Source organism: Rousettus aegyptiacus, unplaced genomic scaffold, assembly GCF_014176215.1.
Source record: "Rousettus aegyptiacus isolate mRouAeg1 unplaced genomic scaffold, mRouAeg1.p scaffold_m13_p_7, whole genome shotgun sequence".
NCBI classification, from domain to species: Eukaryota; Metazoa; Chordata; class Mammalia; order Chiroptera; family Pteropodidae; genus Rousettus; species Rousettus aegyptiacus.
In genome coordinates, this window is record NW_023416310.1 from 64974591 (window position 1) to 64999517 (window position 24927).

At 34.8% G+C, this 24927-nt stretch overlaps 1 protein-coding gene across 1 annotated transcript; it reads left to right on the forward strand.

Moving 5' to 3' along the window:
• The first annotated feature begins 3408 nt into the window (after positions 1–3408).
• On the forward strand, positions 3409–24426 carry SLC5A7 (solute carrier family 5 member 7). Its single transcript, XM_016123293.2, has 8 exons — positions 3409–3633; positions 7928–8041; positions 8766–8921; positions 12806–12954; positions 15742–15885; positions 19047–19200; positions 22394–22611; positions 23642–24426. The coding sequence occupies exons 1-8, from the start codon at positions 3456–3458 to the stop codon at positions 24266–24268; spliced, it is 1740 nt and encodes a 579-aa protein (XP_015978779.2). The 5' UTR covers positions 3409–3455; the 3' UTR covers positions 24269–24426.
• The last annotated feature ends 501 nt before the right edge of the window (positions 24427–24927 follow it).

Consider the following 24927-nt stretch of genomic DNA (forward strand, 5'->3'; position numbering starts at 1 on the left):
GCTCTGCCAGGTCAGAATTTTTTTGGCCACCTTTAAGGACATTGTACCATCCCAGATCTGGCTCTGAATCTAGATTCTGGCAAGTCTGACTTCTTAAAGTGGATTAAGTAGGTCCCAAAGAGAGACTCGTGTTCTGGCTGCATTCCTGATTCTTATATCTAAAAGCCCTGATGATATTTCTCTGAGGACATCCACCACTTGAGTTCCTCTTCCAGATCTTAGCCTTGGGCACTACTTTATATACTTCATTGCCTAAGCCTGCATTGCTACAATCACAAGTTTTTGTTAATCATCACCTTAAGTATATCTTGTGGGTAAGACATAAATTAACCTGCAGCCAAAGTCTAAAATCAACAATTGTCAACAACAAAATGAACAAATGATTCTTTAAAAAAAAAAACTTAAGTAATTAATTATATGTAATTCCCCCTTATTCACTACTTAAGATTGCTTAAATTCATAACCCATCCATGTAAAAGTGGGCTTATGTTGAAAGACTGTCTTAAGCTTTTTCCAGAAATGCAGAAAGAGTTCTTACAGCAACCAGTTGGCGTGCAGGCCTTCCTCCTGTTTTTTTCTGTCTGAAATTCATGGGTTTTTGAATCTCACACAAGGTTGGTAGACACAGTTATTGTTTTAACCGAGAACAACAACAACAAAAAAGTATTGATATAAATTTGAAGGTTCATTTTCATATTTTGTGTAAGAAAATAGGGGACGGTCTGGAATTTTGCCCGAGAGAGAGGTGGACAATAATTAGGAAATACTCTTACTTATTCTATTAATTATTAGATTTTCATATTTTCCTGTTTAATATACTTGCATGGTAGAATATGGAAAGAAGTGAGAAAGTGGTCATTTATCTACATAGATAGATATATAGTTATATTTAAATATAGCTATAGATTTATAACTATATCCATGAATATATAAATAATCTAGGTAGTAAATATAGATATCTTGGTGTACATAGATATTTTAAACTTACAGAGTAAAATTTTTGTAATAAGATATTTTGAATAAGATATTTTGATTTTTGATAAGATAATTTTTGAATAAGATATTTTGATGGGCAAGCAACCTAGCTATATCTCTACAACGAACACTGTCTTGTCGGGTTTATGTGATAACGTCACTTGGTTTTGGACAACTTCTAGAGTCTTTCATTTTTATTCCATTTTTAAGTCGAAGGGGTATGAATTTAAAAATGATTTTCAAAACATGCTGAAATATTTCCTTCATAGAACTCATCACCAGGGGAGAAGGAATCAGCCCCTCGCCACCCTTCTTCCTCCCCCCTCCCACCTCACGAGGCTCCCGGGGGGCGAGGGAGAGCTACCCTCTGTTTTCAGTGAGAAGCCTCAAGAAACCTTTCAGGGCGACAATGAGAACCCTCGACCCCTCTTCTTTATAGGATTTCCATCTGCACCATTTGAAAACATAATTTTCTGAGACTCTCCCAGTCTCCCCATTCTCTGCTTCCAACCGAAGTCCTGGGAAGTTAGAATTGGAAATGAGCCTAGAGAATCACGCCCTCTGTCCTGGAGGAGGGAGGCAGGCGTGGCAGGCTTCGACCCGCATCTGTCACGGACCGGGACATCGCCATGGCGCTGGCCTAGAGCCTGGGCTGGGCCCCAATTCCTCAGACCCCCATTCCCTGAGCACCCCCACATCCATCCTGCTCGCAAGAGCACTGTCCCCAGCACCCGCCCCAGCACCACTTTCCTCTGACGTCCGCTCCCGAGCTCTGACGATCGCCCCCACCTGCCGCCCTTATAAAGAGGACTTTTGTCAATACTGGGATTGATCTCCACCTCGCTCCGAATCCTCAGCGGGCGCCCACACCTGTCAACTCGGAGCGCGCCCAGGTCGGTGAAGAAGCTGAGCGAGTTGCCGCCGGGATCCCGACGGACGCCTGGCCCTGCTCTCGCCCCTCTGCACCCCTGCCCACTCTCTCCCATCGCACCCTGCACACGCGCATACACGCCACACGGCACCCTTGCAGCGCCCCGCCACCTTGGTCCCGGGGGCGGCGGTCCCGGGAGCAGCCCAGCCCGGCGGAGCGCTTCCCCGCGCAGCGACCACCGCAGGTAGGCGCAGAGCCGGCATTCCCGGGGCATCGGGGCCGCTCCCTCGGGACGCTGTGGGTGCCGAGCAGGGCGTTTTCAGAGCGAAGGGACGTAGCTCTTGCCTCTTCTTGCGGACGCGCGGGTGGTCCACTGTCAGCACTCCTGGTTTTCCGCTGCGAGCGGCTCTGAAGTCTGGTTGCAGGAGAGACAAGGTTCGGGTGCAGGAGAGGGGGCAGAAGGGGCCCGGGAGGGACAACGGGGTCCGGGTAGCAGCCAGCCTTGGCCAGAGAAAGAACCCTGGTGGCTCACACAAAGGCGGAGCCCATCAAGGCCACCGACGATTCTTTAGCTTCCCTCAGAATCCGAGGGAGGCTAGTTCTTTCGCCCAAGTTCTCATTACCCATATGCGTGCACAAATATCTGAATTTCCTCCTCCCCCCCCCCCCCCAGAAACGTGTTTATACGAACTGGGGTCTATGAAATAGCCGTGGTCACGACGGGGTAAAAATAACAAAGAACAAGAATTCCAGGAAGTTTAGGAGTTAGAACCTAGCATCTCTCTTCTAAGAGTCTTGTTTTTAATACCTTTGACTCTGTTACGTTTTCAAGCATTTATGTATTTTTAAATCGTTTTCTCGTACATACCATTGAGGGGGTGGGGAAGAGACGAAAGGAAGGAAGGAAAATGGATGAGGAGAAGAGTTAATCAAGAAGGTGAACCGATTAAACAACATAACATCTTTAGTTGCTACAGAAACTTGAAACACAGGCACTTGTTGAAAACTAGAGCTGATGTGCTTTTGAAGTGGATTTTCCTAAAGATTTTTTTCTAGATATTTGCATGTCACATTACTTTTGGAACCATTCCCTGAAAGTGTTTGGAAGAAGAGATAGAGGAATGCATAAATGAACAAATATGTTAGAATCATCAATATGATAGTTACTTTACTGAATAATTCTAGATCAAATAGTAAGTTTGCTCCAAAAAGCAAATAAAGACATGCTCTTTGTAAGTGATTCCTTGATGGAATTACCTAGTTAAGATATAAGACAAGGTTAATTTTATATTGAAAGAATTTATTAAACACAAAATGATTATGATTACACTTGTTAAAAAGCTTTTTCTTTGTATTTGTTTGTTTAATGAATGCTCAAAATAATGTTACATTATTAAATAGAATAATAAAATGAACACTTGTTGGTAACTGCAAGTATAACATGCAATTTCAATGTACATTTTCTTTAAGTGGCACAGGATCTCTCATGAGCCAGCTGGTTTATTCCTGGCTGCCTATGTATGGTTGGCTAGTTTATAATGCATTGCTGTATTTTCAGAAATCTTAATGAAGTAGCCATCTGTGGAAGATTCCAGATCCCTAGATAAAAATGGCTTTTCATGTGGAAGGACTGATAGCTATTATCGTGTTCTACCTTCTAATATTGCTGGTTGGAATATGGGCTGCCTGGAGAACCAAAAATAGTGGCAGCACAGAAGAGCGCAGTGAGGCCATAATAGTTGGTGGCCGAGACATTGGTCTGCTGGTGGGTGGATTTACCATGACAGGTAGGTTCAGCTGCCCACTCCTCCTTGGCTTTTCAGAGTAACAAAGCAAATGTTACTCTTTGTCTTTTAAGGATTTTTCATTACTTATGCATATTTTAAATAATTTTACATTTATTTAAAACAAAAGTAAAATGGTTCAACTCAGTAGTACTTGAACAAATGATTTTATAATAAACCAACCACTGGACAGAGTATCAATGAAACAAATCCGAGCTCTCTGGGTTGTTTAGTGGGTGAAAACAGTAGCAACAAAGAGGCAGAGGAAAGTACAAAAGTGTCTTAGTCTTACAAGTTATGTATCTGTTAATTAATGTGATTAAGTCAATGTCTCATCTTGTTTGTTAATGCAGGCATGAAGTTGTGACTTTGAGTTGTCTTAAATGGTAAATATGATGAATGCTAATTATGATGGTTTTAAACAATAAATCAATTTTAGGACAACACAATTCCAAATTGATTGATGCCCTGTTTTGAAACCTAATTTTCCCATTTAATAAACTAATTTCCTTACACAAAGACAAGCACACGTTAAGAATCCACAGCACTGAAAGAAAACATTTCCAGGAAACTTGATATAAACAGAAAAAGATCTAGGTGTGTCCTAACTGGAATCCTTCTGCCACCATCTGCAGCTCTATTCCATTTGAACCTTCTCTGTGCTAAGAGGAACACATATTCTCTCCTTTGCTCAGAAGTGGTTCTAGTTAAGCAGTGACTTTTTTCTCTTTTATATTCTTTTGGATCGTGGAAAATATTTCAGAAAAACAGCAATTTAAAATCACATCTTTAATATTATTTGATATATATTTACTAACAATACACTGTTCATTAGGGAGTCTTATTAGGTTTTTAAACATCAGCAGCATAACTCATAAAAACAGGAACTCTGAGTGCTCATTGGAAAGTATCCCATTAGAAATCATATCCAAATGATGCCCAGGTTCAGTCCTGAAGTGCTATTTAAAATGATTCACTCCCTATATGAAACACTTTATCACACCAATCTGTGAAAACTGTATCCCTGTTTGGCTATCTGAAACCTATAATATTCTAGAATAATTTGTGGACTATCGATTTTATCTTTCAGATATTCATATTTTGTGTTTTTAACTCGTGGCCAACTGTACATGGCTCCATTTGGTTTCTATGAAGATCTTAATATTCGAGCACTGTGAATGGGGTCTGAGATTAAGTGAAAACACAGAGCTCCACAGGCTAACAAAGACCAGAGGCAGAGCCAAACCCAGGTCTTCCAGCAGCCACGCCCAGGGCCTCTCCACAAAGTACCCCATGCAGCCCTCTAGCTGGTTTCTTTCTTTTTTCTTTTTTTTTCTAATAAAGATGCACAGTTGTAAAAAGGTCTTTTTTTTACCCTCTTTCTCTTTTTTTACATACATATATGGAACAAATTGTATTATGCAAAATGTTTTCTATGATCACTAATATACAAAATTGCATAAATATAAAAACACAGAGTAAGAATCATCCATAAACTTACCACCTGAAGATAAATTTACTGAAATATTGGCATAGATTTTCCGATACTTTTTCTCTTATTATCTACCTATTGATGAACATTGTGCACAACTTTATATCTTCATTTTCCTTTTTTATTATAGCATGTCTTCTTTTCCCTAAGATTCAAATCTGATACTGGTATCTGATGTGGATTAAAACATTGTGATTAGATTTCTCTCATATTTCTCTTATTACAAAGAAAATGAGAAAAAAAAACCAAATAAAACAACAAAGGTGATTGATTTCACTAAAAAATATTGAAAAGAATAAATGAGCTGTTTTATATAAAAGTATTTTGTTCATTATAAATTATTATGTTCTATTACTCTAAACATTTTATTTATTATGTCCATAAAGACAATATTTCAGAATTTGTTCTTTTTGTCATTTAGAGTAATTTCTTCAATCTAATAGGTTGTTAAATTATATAGAAAAATTTAATTATAATGTTTCTTATAAAATGTCATATTCTAGCCCACTTTTTAAACTTTTTTTTTCCTCTCACAATTGAAAAGAGCCTTGGTCAATATCATAATTCATTTAAAGTCTGAACCATTTTATCTAAACCTTGTCAGAATCATAGCACATAATCGATCAAGAATAAAGACTGAAAATAAAAATGTACAGTTTAAAATTTCTTGTTCTCGCTTATGAATCTGACCTGAAATATACAAATATGCGGAGCAAATTCTGGCGTAGAAGAGACTTAGCTAGATGAAAATGGAGGGATTTTCATCATAACAAGTTAACTAAATCTTCACTTCTATATAATATTTGTGATAATTCAGGAACCATTTTTCTTTTTGGACAATGGAAACAAAGACCTACATAGTGAAAAATGATCACTAATAGGCTTTCTGCTTGTAAGACCATCAGACCATTTACCTAATGCAATGAAATGTCATTGGTGTGTTTTCAGCAGTTCCAGTTCCTTAGCAGAAATATGGAAGATAAATTCTCAGTGCCTATGAGAATTCATTTCTTGAGGTCCTAGTTACACACTGGGTGAGGTGAGGAGGGGAAACCCTTTTTCAGCAGGGTTTAAAATGAAAAAAAAAAATAGCATTTCTTATTTGTTCACATCCATGTAAAAGTTACGATGAAAATGAGAGTGGTTTCTAAATACATATTTGTCCACGTTAAGATTTTGTATATAAACTTCCCATTTAAATATATTTAGAATTCCTTTGCAGGGAGGTCTTTCTATGTTAACCTTTGAAAAATAGTATTAACCCCAAAACATTTTCTCTTCTTTGCTTTGTCTTTGGATTAAAAGCCAGATAGATTTTGGCATGAATACAATAGAAATACTTGCCTTTTATAGCTTTATATATATAATTTAAATTTTTTTATTTACATTCTAACTGTGAGATTTTAGAGAATTTTTCAGAGTCACATTGAACAATACAGCTTAGAATTCAGTCTCATATCTGATAAGATTCTTGCCAGCATATGTTCCTCATAATTTTACACAAATTCTACATAGGAATTATTTTAAATATTGTGACTATACTATTAAAAGGATATATACTGCAGAGTAGTATACTTCATTAACTTTAGTTTTTCAGCAAGTATCAAATATTATATTGTCTTCTCAGAGAAATAGTACAGTTTGTAGTTCATTCCCAAACTTGTTTAAGCAAAATGTGGTATTTTTTTTGTTCCTCGACCATCCTCTTCAGTTATTATGCTGCAGAAATTTTATTATTAAATAGTAACTAATATTTCTTATTATTCTCTATGAATATGAAATATCTTACTAAAATACCCAGATTAGAATAAATAATTGCAAGTGGATATGGATTCTCCATATCCACTTATTTGATCTCTTCATTAAATATGGAGTCAACAATTTAAATTCTTTTGAATGCTAATCTGTGCCCCAAGTGTAGAAGAGTGGGGGGTGAGGGTGGGTGGGGAGGTGAGAGGTGGAGGGGTGGAAGAAGGAAAAGGTCATTTGAACTCATTTTAGGACACCTTGGAATAAGTGTCATCTCTCTACTCCTTTTAATTCCTTAACAATTTAAGGTAGTAAGTACAACTTAGTTATGGTTCAAAGTGACTCTACTAAAAAAAAAAAATACACACCCACAACAACACAGGCATATGCGCGGCGCGCACACACACACAGACATACACACAGACACACAGACACACACAGACACACACACACACACATCCCACTCCTTGAGGACAGTAGTGTGAAAAGATCGATACAATTAAAACAGAAGTACCTTGAAATAAAGACCCTTGACCCATGTTGGAGAGGCTGGGGGGGGGGGGCGGGCGGGAAGTTGTAGTTTTATTGCAAATAGAAATAGCCATTAAATATATTATATAGGATCTCAGACTCTGTGATTTAATAATACGATTTAAAAGTGATGATGATTAAATGGGTTTAGAAAACATGTGGGGCAACCGTGTAAATAGAAATATAATGTGAGACATAAATGTTAAATATTCTACAAACCACTTTAGAAAACATAGAAAAATAAATGAATTAATATAGATAATAGGATGTATATAACTCAATATATTGAAAATGATTTATTTCACCACATAGTCAAAAAATTATTGACATTACATTTAGTTTTCCATACTAAGTCTTTGAAAACCAATGTGTATTTTATACTCATGAAACATCTATCTCATTCAGATTAGTCACATTTCAGGTACTCAGTAGTCACATGAGGCCACTGCCACTGTGTTAGACTGAGCATATTTAGGGTATAACAAGTATGAGTGTGTCTTTCCCTCACTTTTTATTCTATTTCAGCCACTTGGGTTGGAGGAGGTTACATCAATGGGACAGCTGAAGCAGTATATGTACCAGATTATGGTCTAGCTTGGGCACAAGCACCGATTGGATATTCTCTTAGTCTGATTTTAGGTAAGTAAAAGTTTTAACAACTTCAGTGAACCACTCAGTAAACCATAAAGAATAGGAATATAAGTAATTATTGTGGGAAAATGTTACTATAAATTTCTAATTAGATGTTACTAGAAGTTGGTAATGCTAATGCTTACATTATTCAATCTTTTGATTATGGAATATGGAAAAAAGAACACCTTGATATTATGGCTATCAGAACAGTGAATTTCTTAACATAATGCTGTTTCTTTTTAAAATAGTGTGAATATATCATTAAAAATGAATCAACTTCAATTATATCTAAATTTCTTTTTGTAAATCAAACTAATAAAAAGTGAAGAATATTATATAACATAGAGTTTCTAACTTATTTTTGCACTTAAAATACTTTTATTAAATTTTGTGATTAAATCAAAATATAGGATTGCTTGCTATGCTGGGTGACACAAATATATCAAGGCATTTTATTGAGTTCTGTGCCGGTCCATTTTTTCAATCCACATGTCTCAGATAGCATTCACTGTCCTTTGGATGCACACGATGATGACGTATTAAGAAATCTGCATTTGGTTGCTATTTCTTGGCTCTGTATTCACAGAATATTTTAGATTGGGTCCTCAACACATATAAGCATTCCAAAACATTAATTTTCATTGAGAAATTATAGTAGAAAACAAGGTTGGCAAGGACTTACTTTATGAATTTTTTATTTTTTCATGATCACTTGTGCCATTTCTTTCAGGTGGTCTGTTCTTTGCAAAACCTATGCGTTCCAAGGGCTATGTGACCATGTTAGACCCATTCCAGCAGATCTATGGGAAACGCATGGGCGGGCTCCTATTTATTCCTGCACTCATGGGAGAGATGTTCTGGGCTGCAGCTATTTTCTCTGCCTTAGGTAAGGACTAATGGAACATTGCTCTGGCTTCATCTGTCTGGTTGGTTGCATGTCAGCTACACAACTTTACTTTATTCAGCCACCAGTCAGGCCACAACCAGCCTCCATCACCTAGATTAATGTAACCATCACTCTGCTTACAGTTCTGCCCCTATAGTCTGCACACAGTAGCCAGTCTTCCTTTCACCATACAAATCTGATCACATCTCTTTCCTGCTTAAACTAAACTTTTTAACCCAAGCTCATAGGCTTCTCAAGACGTAGCCTTTGCTTATCTCCTCTCATCATTCCTCTCCTTCTTTCTTCTAGAACTGTAGTCCTCCTCTCTTGCCTCTAACACTTTGCAAGCCTAGGTGCTCTCTGCTTTGGACTCATCTCCCCTCTTTCCTTTCTCACTGCTTAGCAACTTGGAAGTGTCTTTCTGATCATATAGATAACACTTCCTCAAAGTAGTCACCCTGAAGTCGCTGGGTGCCTTTCCTACATGCTTCCTTTGACATCAGGAGTTTTGTTTTATTGAACTTAATACTTCATGTGATCAAGTGCCTGTTTCTCTAATTCATGCCCAATTCAACCTCACAAAAAAGATCATAAATTTCTTGAAGGGATTTGTTTTGTGTTAACTTTTGTAATACAATCATGAATGAATAATCTATGACTACACTTTTTCAAAAATGAAAAAGAAAGTGTTATTTCCTTTTTCAGTATAATTGCATTACATCCTAAAGTATTGGATTGTAGATATGTTTAGACGTCTAGAAAATGAACTTAGGGTCTAACTTACTACCAAGATCAATTAATGCTAAGGATAACCTATCCTTGGCCCTTGGATTCTCAGCTCACTTACTAGATTTACAAAACAAGAGATTTCAGTGGAATCCTAGGAGAGCTTCAGGCTCAATACCCTACCTTTTGATCAAGAGGGAATCTAAATCATCCTACTAAGTACTGAGTTCCTTCTTGAAAATCAACACAGTTGGAAGTTTTACAACCTTCTTCTATGAGCTATGTCAATATTTGACTTCCAGGCATTCATATACTATACTCTCCATCTGTTCTTACGAATGGAAATAAAGGGCTTAAATCTACAACCAGACTTTAAGTGGTCAAAACAAAAGTAAGATAAGATACATTTGTTTCTATGTTACATATTCTAGACTACAAATTTGTCTTCATGTTTTAATAATATCATCAGATCTGGCCTCTATAATATCATGTATTAGTTTATACTACCTTTCACTCCTTTCTCTCTCAAACTCCTATGCACTCTTATCTTATTTTCTTGGTCTCCAACTGTAAAATAAAGGAATGTCATGTAGAAGAAAATTTGATAGTTGTTAGATACACTAATAACTCTGAAAATTGATTCACTTTTCTTGTGATAAATAACAATATTTCACAACTATCACTGTACTTATGTTCTAATAAAATTATGTGTAAAAATAAACCTCCCACCCACCTTGCTCTCATTAGCTAAGAAGCAATGGTAGTTTATTTGTCATTAATTTCAACACCAGAAAATTTGGGTTTTAAGAAAAAACTGCCTGCTGATGTATCCAAAAGGAGTGGGCTGAATATCTAACAGAATACATAATATTTACTTTCATCAAATAAAGATCAATTTATGTATTAGGGCCTTGAAGAAAGATTGGAATTAATAAATTAATATTTCTAAGATTTTTGGAAATATAAAACATAATAGCTAAACTCTGAAGTTTGTTGCAATCAGTTATTTTTGTGTGTATGTATGTGTGTGTGTATATCTACGTCTGTCAACATATATGTAAAATATGTTAATCTACACACACATCCAATGGCACATATGTAAAGATTACTGCTATTGCTTGAAATATGTACTCTGATAAAGAAAATGTGTTTCTATTTTTAAATTAACACCTATATTCAAAAATAATAGTTGGATATACTTCTAACGTTTATTAGAAATAACTTGAGATACTTAAGAATAGACAAATATAAAATCTATTACCACCTTACTGTGAATGTGCGTAGTTCACCACTGAAACTTAGGAGAATCTTAAACTACCTTCTTGGTATAAATGGACAGCATCCTTACAACTTTTAAAAAATATGTATAGTATTTACATTTGTGACTGCTCAAATTCGGTGATCTTTTTATAACTTTACAGTATATTTATTTTTATGGCTGCTTGAGTAAACTAATATTTCACATCAGATCTCAAAGCATAAAATTGATTTTATGCACTACGGATGATGAAATTTAGAAAATATTTTAGAGAAAAAATTTATCCCAATTTTAATAGCAATAAAATGTAGGTAGTTTCTTTAAAACCGCTAAGTTATAACCAAATGGCAACATCTAATAGTATCCCAAATATTTAGGATCCTAGTCCAATGATCTATTTCTATAACATACAGACAGCACTGAAAAGAGACAGGGTAATAATTAGACTTTTCATAATTTATGGGATACAACTTAGAAATATTGTTATTAATGTGGAAAACTAGACCAAAAGAAAAACTGCCATGAGTTGCAACTAAAGTTTTAATGTGTGAAAATTTCAGAAAAAAATAATAACTTGTTAAATATCTATACAACAACTCAATCAATTATCTAGTCAGTTATAAATAATTGACCTTTTGTCTTCATCCTCCAATATCTTACTAGAATTTTCCTTTTATTAATTGGTTTTTACTCAAGAAAGTAATTTAATTTTGTTACCAAAGCCAAAAAACTATTTAAAATTTTTGAAAAATATTTTATACTATTATTATCTTAGGTCAAAATGTCTCATGTTTCTCTTTGCTATATCAAATTTTTATCTCTGGTGGGTTGCATACACTATCAGCACATAATTAAGGGGTAGTAGAATATAAAAATTCAATTAATAATACCAAAAATCCAATTTCTTTGCATGTATGTTAGCATTGCTGTAATTGCTGTTTTTAAATATTATGAACTATAAACTTTATAGTTTTTGAGAATGATAGGGAAAGGATTTCTAAAGCAATAAGTGAATTCTGAACTGGCAGTCCAAGAACCACAGTGGTCCAACTGACCATATCATAATATATTCACTGGAAATATAAACACCAACAAACACAATAAATCAAGTCATAAAGTAAAAAAAAAAAAAAAAAAAACGCATAAATTTGATTTGTAAGATAGGTTCAAATTTTGATGACGAAAATTACTTAAAATTATAATGTTACAATCCAAGGATCTTCAATAAATTGGTGTCCTACGAGCAGGACTGGAATGCTCCACTAATTAAATAAAATAAAAATGATTTTTTGCAAAGTTGAAAGAGAAAAAGTTAATAGTACAGTTTACCAATTGTATTACTTTATCCTACAAATTTGTCTCAAATCTTGGTATCTTATACCATTTAATAAAAACTAGCAGGGGTCAGAGTTAATGCAAAATAGAGGGTGAATGTTAATTGCAAATGTGGAAAGTGTTGATTATGCTTATCATAAAACCTTATTTTTATCATAGATATGAGGAAATATATTGTATATATTTAATTAAATCAGAGTAGATAGATAGTTGATGAAATTAATGCAAGTTCTTATAGCAGTTTAAATTTAGTATATTTTATGGAATTCTGTAATCATATCATCATTTTCAGGTGTCCCCATATAATAAGTTAGCAAAGCACTAATTTCAGAAAGAAAAAAAATATATGTATACATAAATATTCATACATATACATGTATGCATATTAAATTTACCAAAATTTAAATTTTTCAATATGAAAAGTTACCTGTTATAATCCAATACATTTCGTATGGCACAGGGGAAAATATTTGCTGTCACCGAACTTACAATATGTGTTTGCATATGAGGTGAAATCCATTTGAGTACCTCGACCATAGTCATTCTCTTGTTTGCTTTCTTCCAGGAGCCACCATCAGCGTGATTATTGACATTGATGTTCATGCTTCTGTCATTGTCTCTGCGCTCATTGCCATTCTGTACACCCTGGTGGGCGGTCTCTACTCTGTGGCCTACACAGATGTAGTTCAGCTCTTTTGCATTTTCATAGGACTGGTAAGTGGAGCCATTCACAAATTTTTCTTTCTTCTCTCCCTCTCTCTCTCTCCCTGACTTCCTTCCTTTCCTTTCTTCATTTGTGAAAGATAAATGTGGTATTTTATGCTAACTCAGCAAAAACTAACAGAAATGTTATTTTTCATCATGAGTAATTCACAGTGTCATATATTATGAAATATTAAATTTCTTTATGAATAAATTGAATTAAAAACTCTAGTTGTTTTGTTAGATTTTATCGAAAAAATTGTGTTCTCAGTTTAATTCTTTGAGGCTACATTTGATGGAAATTTATGTATGATCATCCTTGAGTTTTGAAGGCAACACACTTTTCTTAAAGTTAAAATCTAACCCTTGGTTCTAATCTGTTTTACTCTCTTATCCTTCTCTTTTATCAGTATTGGTTAATCTATAATACTGCCCGTAGGCATAGAAATTCTCTCATTGGATGTACTGTGGGTTTCAATATTAATCATCATTATTGAGGTCTAAAAATAAAGAAAAAGGTGAATTATACAAAACACTAAAATATTTATTTATTGCTTGTAAGTCTCAGATTAAATTAGGAAATATATTTGTGTTTCGTTCATCAAAAAGTACTAAATAATTAAAAGACATGAGTATTAGTATTACATGAAAAGCACTCTTATATGTCATGAACACATTTCAGTCAATGTTTAGCCTTTGTAAGCTCACATCTTAAAATGTGGATTGAATTATACAGGTAAAAATATCCAACACCTAAGACATATCAGGAGTATAAAAAAAACAAGTGTGTCCACTCTGTGCTCTATACAGGATTTGTACATGTACACTGCCTCAGTTGTGTATCCCTTAGGGGCAAGGTCCTTTGCAAAGGCTATGGACAGAGCAAGCTGAGACTTCGGATCGTGTCTCATTTTTCCATGCATTGTCAAAGCACCCTTGATTGTACTTTTTTTTTTTTCTTGCTTTTTTCTCATTATGAGAAGCTTTTCACTCTATTTTAATGTTTATACAAAACACTTAGAAGTGAAACACGAGGAATGAATTTCATATCCATTTTGTTCATTTTGTTTTTTGCTATCTAGTATCTCTAATTATATACAGAAGGAAAGTTTTTAAAAACTGACTACAATTAGAATTACAGTTGAGCCATAAATTTACATATACTAGCAATGATTATAGTTCTCTTTTTCTCCTAGACATTTTATTTGCATTTCATGGAATTTCATTCACTTATATTTTAGTTGAATTCAAAAATATTTAATTTGTTCAAGAACTTCTATTTTTTAAATTATTTTTAAATTTCCAAAAGCAAGTGGTCAGTGCTGAAATTCTGTGTTTTCCATAGCATCATGATAAATTTCCAGAAATAGATCTCTGTTGAGGATGTTGGAGATACAGTTAATTTGATAATGACAGCTCTCATAAATGATGCACTTAGTATTCTAAAACACACAATTCCAGAGGATGAATATATTTATTTACAATGTATTGCTTTGCATGAGACCAGAACTTAAAACACATAGGTGCATAAATCAAATGTGCTAGTGTAAAGATTATAAGGCAAATATATGTACGGATAAATGTTTCAGTGGTTCTCTGCTACATAATGTAACTTAATTGATAAGGAATCAAGTTTTGTTGGTTACTGCTTAAGGACCTTTTGAATTGGCTGAATAAAAGACCAAATATGTTTTTTTGTTGTTGTTTTTTAAGCTTCAAATTGTGATACATGTGTATATAATTAAATAATCAATTTGTACTGTAAACCATCTCCTCGTCTCAATTCTCTAATTATGTCCATTTTCTCATCATCATTGGAGCTCAACAACTGTAAACTTGAGGTTGATATGGTAGTTTTTCTTCTCCTTGACCCCTTTCTTCTTACTGTAATCTAAAGGCCATTGACTTTCTCATCATAATCCTATTTAGTACCAATATTTTTCCATGTCCAATATCATTACTCCACTTCAGGCCTTTATCTGGGTTATATAGTGCCACCTTCTGCTCTTCCTGACCCCTCCCTTTTTTCTAAACTCATTATTCATATCTATGATACTAAAATGGAGAAGAAATTCTACTAAAATCATTTTAAAGTTCAGAAGAAATTCCATGAGCTCCTTGTTGCCTAGAAAACAAAATACAAATCTCTTAGCTTACAATTTGAGGGTCTCTCCATATATCTATTTTTATCTCTCCTGTTTCCCTAAGCCACTCCCATACAAGCACACCTTCTCACCCAATAGATGTGTACACATGTGCATGCACACGCATCCATACACGCGCGCACACACACACACACACACAAACATATATTCTATTCTTTGTCTTGCTTAACCTAGACCATCTGTCCCTTTACTTCCTTCTTCTTCTACCTATTTGTACTGAGCTCACCCTTGAAGGTTTCTTTCATTCCTCAATCAAATTTTTCTTTGTGCTTTAATGAATGGATATCTTTTTTTTTAATTTAAAGAAAACAAAAAGTTTATATATAAATATATATAATGTTCTCAAATTTACTGTTTTTTTCTCAAAGGTTTCTGACGACTGCTCCTGTAGTTGATGTAATTGCTATAAATATTGCTAAACATAGAAATAGACCAATGTTGTTATAACTTTTCTAAATCAGTATTTTATGACATCCCACAGAGAACATGATTCCAGGTTCTTGTCTTTCTGAACAAGAGGAACTACTGAGCTATGTGGTCTATGAAAGGAATAAAAACTAGATGCCTAAATCTTGCATATAGTAAACAGTTAAAAATCATTGCCTAATACTCTAATGTCACTTTTTGGTTACAGTGGATCAGCGTCCCTTTTGCTCTGTCGCATCCTGCAGTTACGGACATTGGGTTTACTGCTGTGCATGCCAAATACCAGGAGCCTTGGCTGGGGACCATTGAATCATATGAAGTCTACACTTGGCTTGATAGTTTTCTGTTGTTGGTAAGTGATGTCTTGAAGAATACAGTCTAATTTTTCCTAAAATCAAATGCATGTTCAAGATTTTAATGTTTATATGTAAATTTTACCTACCGACTCATGTGCATTTCTGAATTGACTACTTTCTATTGGGAGGATGGAGACACTTGCAGACTGTGGTAACTGACTTGTGTTAAAGTGGAGAGCAAGGGAGGCCTTAAAAGGGTAATATCCATGGGGTTATGTGTGATGTGTTTTCATTTCTGTTGTACAATACATGAAGGAACACCGTGCCCTACACCAAGATACCTCTCCCAATCTTAGAATGAAGCCATCTAAAGGTTTTAATTTGCATTTTGAATTAAGGCATTAAAAACCAACTTCTGAAATGAGTAACACATTCAGTCTGTAAGTAAATTAGTGGTGCCAGAGGTTTTAAGTGTGAGATAAGTTGTGAAGGGAGTCCTCAGGAAAGAAGCCTTGGGCAGTCAGAGGCAGCTTGGGAGTGTGCCGAACTTTGGAGGAAAGGTGCTGCCAGTGAGAAGTGGGAACAGAAGAAATAGAGGCAGATCACAGGTTGAAGGAATAGGGAGTACCAAAGGAATTCCAGATTTTGTGATTTTGTTAATTAAGGGGGTTAGGTATAACAATAAAACACTGTTTTTGATTTTAAAGTAAGAAATAGATGAATTTTTATGAAAAATAAAAAGAAATTGTTTATTTTTGTTTCCTCTTTAGAGGGTTCACAATATTTTGTGATTTCACTTTGTGTTTGTGGCACTTTGCTGAGGTTTAGCACTAAAATTAGATGTGCCTCTCAGTAAAGAATTTCCTGGTAATAAGTTAGGAAAACATAAAACCAAATGTGTCCTGTGTTGGCACAGGGAGCTTCTTTCCCAAGGACTGTTAAGAAATGTATTGGTCACAATTTGTCTTGAATGGTTTATAATTATGAATTCAATGGAGAAAGGAATTAAATAGTACATGTATATATAATTATACCTGTATGGCAGGTATATTTATGATTATACGAAGGAGACAATGAGACTCAGGAAAGTTAGGCAATTTGTAGATATTACACCATTGTCTGAGCAAGAAATTGAAACAATGAATCAAGATCCCAAAGATTTTTCTCCTAAACCACACGTGAGTCCTCAAACTTATTAATCTTCAAAATAAAGCATTGTATCTAATGATAGCTAAAGTTTCTTCCAGCTCAAAAAATTATATGACTGTCATGTTTATTTTTCAAATTGTAAAATAAGTTAACATAATAGATATTGAATGAATGAATGAATGAATGAATGAATTATAGAATGAGACTTAAAATATTTCAGCAATATTTGGTCTTTGATCTTCCAGTTCTCTCTCATCATGATCTCTCAATTATCACCTCCTGGTCATGATATCTTCAACGTATCTTTCAATCCTACCCTGAACCTGCTTACTGTCTCTATATTAGCACTAGATTAGGCTGACAGCTTTCTTCATCCAGCGTATTGTGATAGCCCCTCCCTGGTCTGCCTGAAGGCAGTCCACACACATCTCACTCCTTTAAGCTCATTTTTTCCCTTGCCATCAGAGCATCTGTTTGCCAGTAAAGATCAAATTTTCCCCTACTTATAAACTTATAATGACCTAACTGTCCAGGGAAATTGGTATGTAAATTATTATATATCGATTCATATACTCATTGATATTATTGATGTTCATTGACATGGAAAAGTTTAATGATATATTGATTTACAAGTTGCAAAACAAAAGGCAGTTTGGGAAGAATATAGACTTGAGGCATGGGATAATGAATTTTAGAATTTCTGCCTTTTTTCTTTTAAACATGTATGATAGCTTTTATAAGAACAATATTGTTCTGGAAACAATATGTGCCAGACACTCTGATTGTCACAGATGTGATAATATAAGCAAGATAGATATCCCAGAATTCAGAGTCCAGTGAGAGAGACAGGCAATTAAAGAATCAACTTCCATACATTGTGATATGGGAAGCTCATTCATCAATTCACTCATTCACATAATATATATGTGTGCATATGTGTGTATGTGTAAGTATGTATGTATTATGTATGTGTGTATATGTATATTTATCACCAACTCTATGCAAATCAGGAGAATGTGGCAGTAATCAAGGGAAGTTATTTTCCCAGCCTCCTCTCTAGCCATTTCCACGCACCCTGACTTCTAGTTATACCAAATACCAAGTGGTCTCATAGCTGCCTCATTCGTTTTTTTCTCTTTCTTTCTATCAGATTATCTCCCAGGTACTCTACCCTTTCAGTACTTAAGGAACAATTCAAAATGTCATTCCTGTAGGTTTTCCTGATTACTAGGCAGTTGTCCTTCCTGATACCTTTTTACCACCCTCTGTTACACCAAAATAAGTAATTGCTTTTAACTTTTGTTTCCATATGTAGCTCTTCATAGGATGCAATAAATTACATTATAGTTCAGCGTCTCCAAACTTTTTTTGATTGTATAGTATCAATATGAATTTTAAGCATCCCTTCGATATATGTACATATAATTAAAAATTGCTTATATTTACTATACTAACACACTATGCAAATAATTTAATAAAAACAACAATATAACATTCAGGTATGAGGTAAAAATGAGCATAAATAGAATTTCTAATATTTTTTTTTATTCGCTATGATATTGAGCAGTCTGCACATACCATTTTGGACAACACTGTAATACGTTGACTCTCCCAGTGGACAGTGAACACCAGAGCAAGAACCATTTCTTATCTTTCTGCTCTGACAGCCATTACATTGCTTTGCACATACTTAGAGTGAAGAAATATTCATTGGGTTATATTGATTCACATGAAACTCCACACTTTCAAAATCTTAATTTTTCTAAGACAATTTTGTGATGGTTAGGACTTCAAGATGAGAACACCAGGTATCTGGGTAATTGTAAAGCAGCTTAAAGTAGGTAAATTAAGGAAAAGAAAAAAAAGTCTTATGTAATTACAAAGAACTTGGAGAAATTCTGCACAATTTAAAATACAACAATAACATAACAATAGCTATGGAGATATGTGGCATGTAGGACCATTTTCTATACTTCCGAATGTGAATGTAAAAAATCTCATTTAAAAAAATACCTAATATATGCTATTTGTTTCCAATTTATTCTGAGTCCTTGTGGGTCCCACGCAGATGCTGGGTGGAATCCCATGGCAAGCCTACTTCCAGAGGGTCCTCTCTTCATCCTCAGCCACTTATGCTCAAGTGCTATCCTTCCTGGCAGCTTTTGGATGCCTTGTGATGGCTCTACCAGCCATACTCATTGGGGCCATTGGAGCATCAACAGGTAACTCTTGCAGCTTCATTAATTGACTCAGTCCGAATTGACCAATTACCGTTCATCTGCCCTCCCTCTTCCACTTTTCCTCCTACCTCTACATAGTTAATTGTTTCTCATCAGGTTATGTTTCTCATCAGGTTACACACACACACACACACACACACACACACACACACACACACCTTTGTTATAGCAGTCAACAAATTGCATTATATATTTGTGGCCTCCAAATATTTTTGATTGTTCACCCTACCAATAAAACATTGTAAGCACCTATCCCCCACGTTGGTAGATTTATCAATTGTGTATATGTAATCCTGTTAGCAGTGGTTCTCAATCAGGGTGCACATTAGCATTATCTAGGGAGGGAAAGGACTCTTTAAAATATACTTGTTTCTATCTTACCTCACAGGGATTTCATTTTAATAATCTAAGATAGAGCCAGAAACAAGCATTTGTTTTTCTTAAAGGCCCCTTGATGAGTCAAAGTGCAGACAGAGTTGACAGTCACTGGCTTACACTTGTACCTGCCATTATCATGACCATCTAAGGACCGGTTTAAACTTGAGATTCTTTCTTTACATTTTCAATAGTTTGCTAATTAAAAGTTTTCCTTCTTAGAGAAATCATCAATAAGTCTGTAGGTAAAGATAAACTAAGGGTTAAGTCACTTAGAGAATAACTTACTCAAAATTGGTAAAAAGAGCATTATAAAGTGCTTATCTCCCAGTTAGCTTCTATCTACAGCATTTTTTAAATCTTCAGTTGAACATATTAGTTATTCCTGAACCTTATGTTCTCATGCTATATAGATTTCAAGAGTATTTTATGAAAATACATTACATTAACCCAAATTTAAAGGAATCTTCTAGGTAAAAGTAATTAAAACAGATTAAAGAAGTTTAACTTTCACTCTGTTGTGTTTTATAAAGATGTCCCAGAATAATACTCATATGGCTACTTCGATTTTCAATTAGTAGAGCTATGTATTGAATGATTTAATTTTTAAAAGGGTAACTATGGTTTATATTGTGCACTCTCCATTCCAGTTGTCCATCAATGACATAAACACTTAAAAATATGGCTGATAAAGGTGATTGTGTGCCTTTGAATAAAAGATGACATATCACAGACAAAAAACAGATGTTGCCATTAGTGTATATGTGTGCCATAGGATAACAAACTGGGGGCGGGGGGGAAAGTGGAGCTTATTTTTTTCTTGGATTAGGTGCATTTTCTTGGTTGTTATTTCTGGTACCATAATATCTCAGTTAATACTATAAAACTGGCTTCATCAAAGCATGGTTTTGAACAGTTTTAATGAAAAATGGGGGAAGAAAAAAATGGTAAGATCCAAGGAAAAGCACTTCTATTTGATCCTATAACTATGGAATTAAAGAAGTTCAACAAATAAAAAAGGAGCTATACTAATATACATTTAAACATCCTATTGTATTCTTCAGCACATGTCAGCATATTAGCCCTCCCCTTATCCATGGGAGATAACATCCAAGACCCCTAGTAGATGCCTGAGTTTATAGATAGTAACAAACCTTACACAATAAGTCCTCACTTAATGTTGCCCATAGGTTCTATGACTTTAAACAAAACAGTGTATAACGAAACCAGTTTTACTATAGGCTAAGTGATGTAAACAAGAGTTAGTTTCCTATGGCATCTCATCGACTTTATAACAAAGTAATGTTGAACAAAATGACATCATTCAAGGACCTGCTATATATACTATCTTTTTTTTCTGTACTCACATACCCATGATAAAGTTTAATTTATAAATCAGGCACGGTGATATTTTAACAATAATAATTAATAATAAAAGAACAATTATAACAATATATTATCTTAAAAGTTATATGAATATGGTCTTTCTCAAAATATCTTTTTACTGTATTCACCCTTCTTGTGATTTGTGATGACACAATGCCTATGTGATGAGATGAAGTGAGGTGACTGACATAAGCACTGTGACATAATATTAAGCTATTATAAGGGTGGCTCGAACAGAAGCACTAGGACCTGATAGACTACGGATCTGATAACTGAGATGGCTAAGTAACTAATGGGCAGGGAGCGAATATAGCGTGGAAATGGTGGACAAAGGGATGATTCATTTGCTGGGCAAGATGGAGCAGGATGGTGTTAGATTGTATCACATTACTCAGAATGGCATGCAATTTAAAAGTTATAAATTATTTCTAGAACTTTTTATTTTATATTTTCAGACTGTGATTGACCATGAGTAATTAAAACTGCAGAAAGCAAAACAACAGATAAGGGGGTACTACTGTGTAACCAAACAATAAAAGACTTATCTATTCAGAGATAAATTTACATTTCAAGTCCTTTTACTAGAGTCCAAAAAACTGAAAATTTCAGCCTCATACCTGCACTTTTTATTCAATAAAAAGGGACTGTTTTTTATTTATTATGTCTCCTATTTCTAGTAAGTGAAAGTTGATGCAAGAAGGAATTTAGGTGGGAGAAAAGTAATGCTGAGAAAGCTCCAAAACCAAATTTATATTGGGAAGAATATGGGTGGGAATAGTCCCACTGGGTCTTTATCCACTTATACATATATAGCTAAGGACCAAGGAATGAAACATTGAGTGTCCTCTCACAGCTCCGAATGGTAAAAAATATCTATGCTCAGTTTAATAATATTTGTTTTCTATAATCTTGTACAATGGAATGCCACCATTGCAGAAGATTAGCAGATGACAGATAGATGATAGATAGATAGATAGATGATAGATAGATAGATAGATAGATAGATAGATAGATAGATATAATGATAGATAGATATAGATGATAGATAGATAGATAGATAGATAGATAGATAGATAGATAGATAGATAGATAGATATAGATAGATAGATGATAGATGATAGATAGATAGATAGATAGATAGATAGATAGATAGATAGATGATAGATAGATAAATAGATAAACCACCATTTTCTGTATAGGTCTTGTGAATAAGACTAGGTATAACCAAAACCCAGCAGTGGCCAGGACATGTAAAACCACTTCTCTTGACCAGTACATGGATTTCTCATTTAATTAGACTAATTTATACATTCTGAATTTATTTTAAAAACACTTAGTAAATAGGATGGCTCCAATTTGATAAAGAACATATGGCTCTTTGATTGTTGTTAAATTTTTTATTTCTATTCAACAGACTGGAACCAGACTGCATATGGGCTACCAGATCCCAAGAGTAATGAAAAAGCAGACATGATTTTACCAATTGTTCTGCAATATCTCTGCCCTGTGTACATTTCTTTCTTTGGTCTTGGTGCAGTTTCTGCTGCTGTTATGTCATCAGCAGATTCTTCTATCTTGTCAGCAAGTTCTATGTTTGCTCGGAACATATACCAGCTTTCATTCAGACAAAATGTAAGAACACTTTTTTATGTGTGAAATTATTAGTTGTTGTCATCATATTTATTGTCTATGTAGTATTATATCCTTATTAATATTCTATATTAAAATTTGACCCTACTTTGATTTAGCATGCGAGGTTTAATAATAAATTTATTTTATGCTGTACATGAATGTTTTTAATGCATGTTATCATTCATGTTAATACTGAAAGGAACAAATTAATGTAACTATTTCCCAAGAGATACAGTCATGGTGCCATAATTTAAACTCTCGTCTTTCTATTGAAAGAGTACTGAAACCGAAAATACATTAGAGATACTGAGTTTAATTAAATATCATAAGAAACTTGAGAACCCTAGTGGAAGCAGAATATGAGTAAATTATTTTGTGGGTATTTGTGTTAATCACAGTCCCACTCTTCTCTTAATTCTCTAGTCCACCTTTGTCCAAAAATTGTTTCTCAATTTGATTCCTTATTGATTTGAGTAGGTACAGAATCATGCTATTGTGGTCACCAAGGGGCCCACAGCCCGTCTCCACCTTCTTCTTTGACTAAGGCTTTGTCTTTTTCTAGGTTTCCTAAATCACAGTTAATAAAACAGCTTCACTTGTTTTTTAAGGTGGTTAGCCTTAAAGGTGATAGGGCTTCTATGGAAAGAGGAAGCAAGGATGAGCCATGCCTCCTCATTGCCACATAAGAACTATTGTTAATATATGAAGTAAGTGACTCTTGCTCCTTGCGTTATCATTCCTCTATGACAGCACATTAGTTTGTCTTACCTCTGCCCTGTACATTCAGGGAAAGGCACAGGTGGCCTATGTTTCCTGCATGTGGTACTCAGAAACTCTAAGGCCCACCAGAGAGGCCACCTAGATTGCTTGTTTCATACATCGTAGTTTAGGTTGGTTTTGCCCATAGATTGAGCCATTGAACCAACAGAATTTTTTCAACTAACTTTAAAGCACAGAAATGCATCTCATTCCTTACCTAAAAGAGCCAACGCCTTATGTGAAAAGCTGACACTGTGGTGAATTCTTGCAGGCATCAGACAAGGAAATCGTTTGGGTCATGCGAATCACAGTGTTTGTGTTTGGAGCTTCTGCAACAGCTATGGCCTTGCTAACAAAGACCGTGTATGGGCTCTGGTACCTCAGCTCAGACCTCGTTTACATCATCATCTTTCCGCAGCTGCTTTGTGTGCTCTTCATCAAGGGAACCAATACATATGGAGCTGTGGCAGGTTATGTTTTTGGTCTTTTCCTGAGAATAACTGGAGGGGAGCCATATCTGTACCTTCAGCCCTTGATCTTTTATCCTGGTTATTACTCTGATAAGAATGGTATATATAATCAGAGATTCCCATTTAAAACACTCGCCATGATTGCCTCATTTTTATCCAACATTGGCATCTCTTATCTAGCCAAATATCTATTTGAAAGTGGAACCTTGCCACCAAAATTAGATGTATTTGATGCTGTTATTGCAAGGCACAGTGAAGAAAACATGGATAAGACAATTCTAGTCAGAAATGAAAATATTAAATTAGATGAACTCGCACCCGTGAAGCCTCGACAGAGTGTAACTCTCAGCTCAACTTTCACCAATAAAGAGGCCTTCCTCGGCGTTGACTCCAGTCCAGAAGGGTCTGGAACTGAAGATAATTTATAATAACCCCATCTAAATAAAATACTGCTTTCTCAAACAGAGCTCTGTAGCAGGCTAGTTCTGGAAGGATGGTTTGCAGCACATGAAAAATATATTTAAAAAACTAATATTCTTGAAAACAAAAAATTCATATAAAAGTGGTACTGTACAAATATAAGTCAAGCTAGAAGGAAGCACCTATGAAAGTAACAGCTTTCTTTCTCATCGATATTTCTCACCCTTATCTGATTTTAACTCACTAAATATTCAGAAATGAATAAAACCCCAAAGAACAGGGGGCAGAATATCTTTATTATTAAAAAAAATAAAAGGAAGTAGATATGAAGGAACCAAGGAAATTGGGTCATCTTGATCCAGACCCTATTTGCTAATGCACTGATGAGTCTAGTTTAGTTACTGCCCTAAAGCTATAAGAATAATTCACTGTCATACCAGTGAATGGTGCAATGGATTAAAATCATTTCTCCATGTGATGATAAACCCTTTCTTTCATATTCTTAACTATATCATTTGCTGAATATGCAATTTGTCTTTCTTTTAGTCATGGCATGTATTATTCTGAGCATAGGGAAAGCAAACACAAAAAATATTGTATAGTGATTGTTTTGTGTGCAAGGTGATAGAAAAATATAATCTATCTTTCCAGAGGAGCCCTGGGTTTC

Coding starts and splice junctions, on each gene's coding strand:
- SLC5A7 (XM_016123293.2), top strand. CDS start 3,456: ATGGCTTTTCATGTGGAAGGACTGATAGCTATTATCGTGTTCTACCTT. Junction 19,201..22,393: donor GGCCATTGGAGCATCAACAG/GTAACTCTTGCA, acceptor TCTATTCAACAG/ACTGGAACCAGACTGCATAT. Junction 22,612..23,641: donor AGCTTTCATTCAGACAAAAT/GTAAGAACACTT, acceptor GAATTCTTGCAG/GCATCAGACAAGGAAATCGT.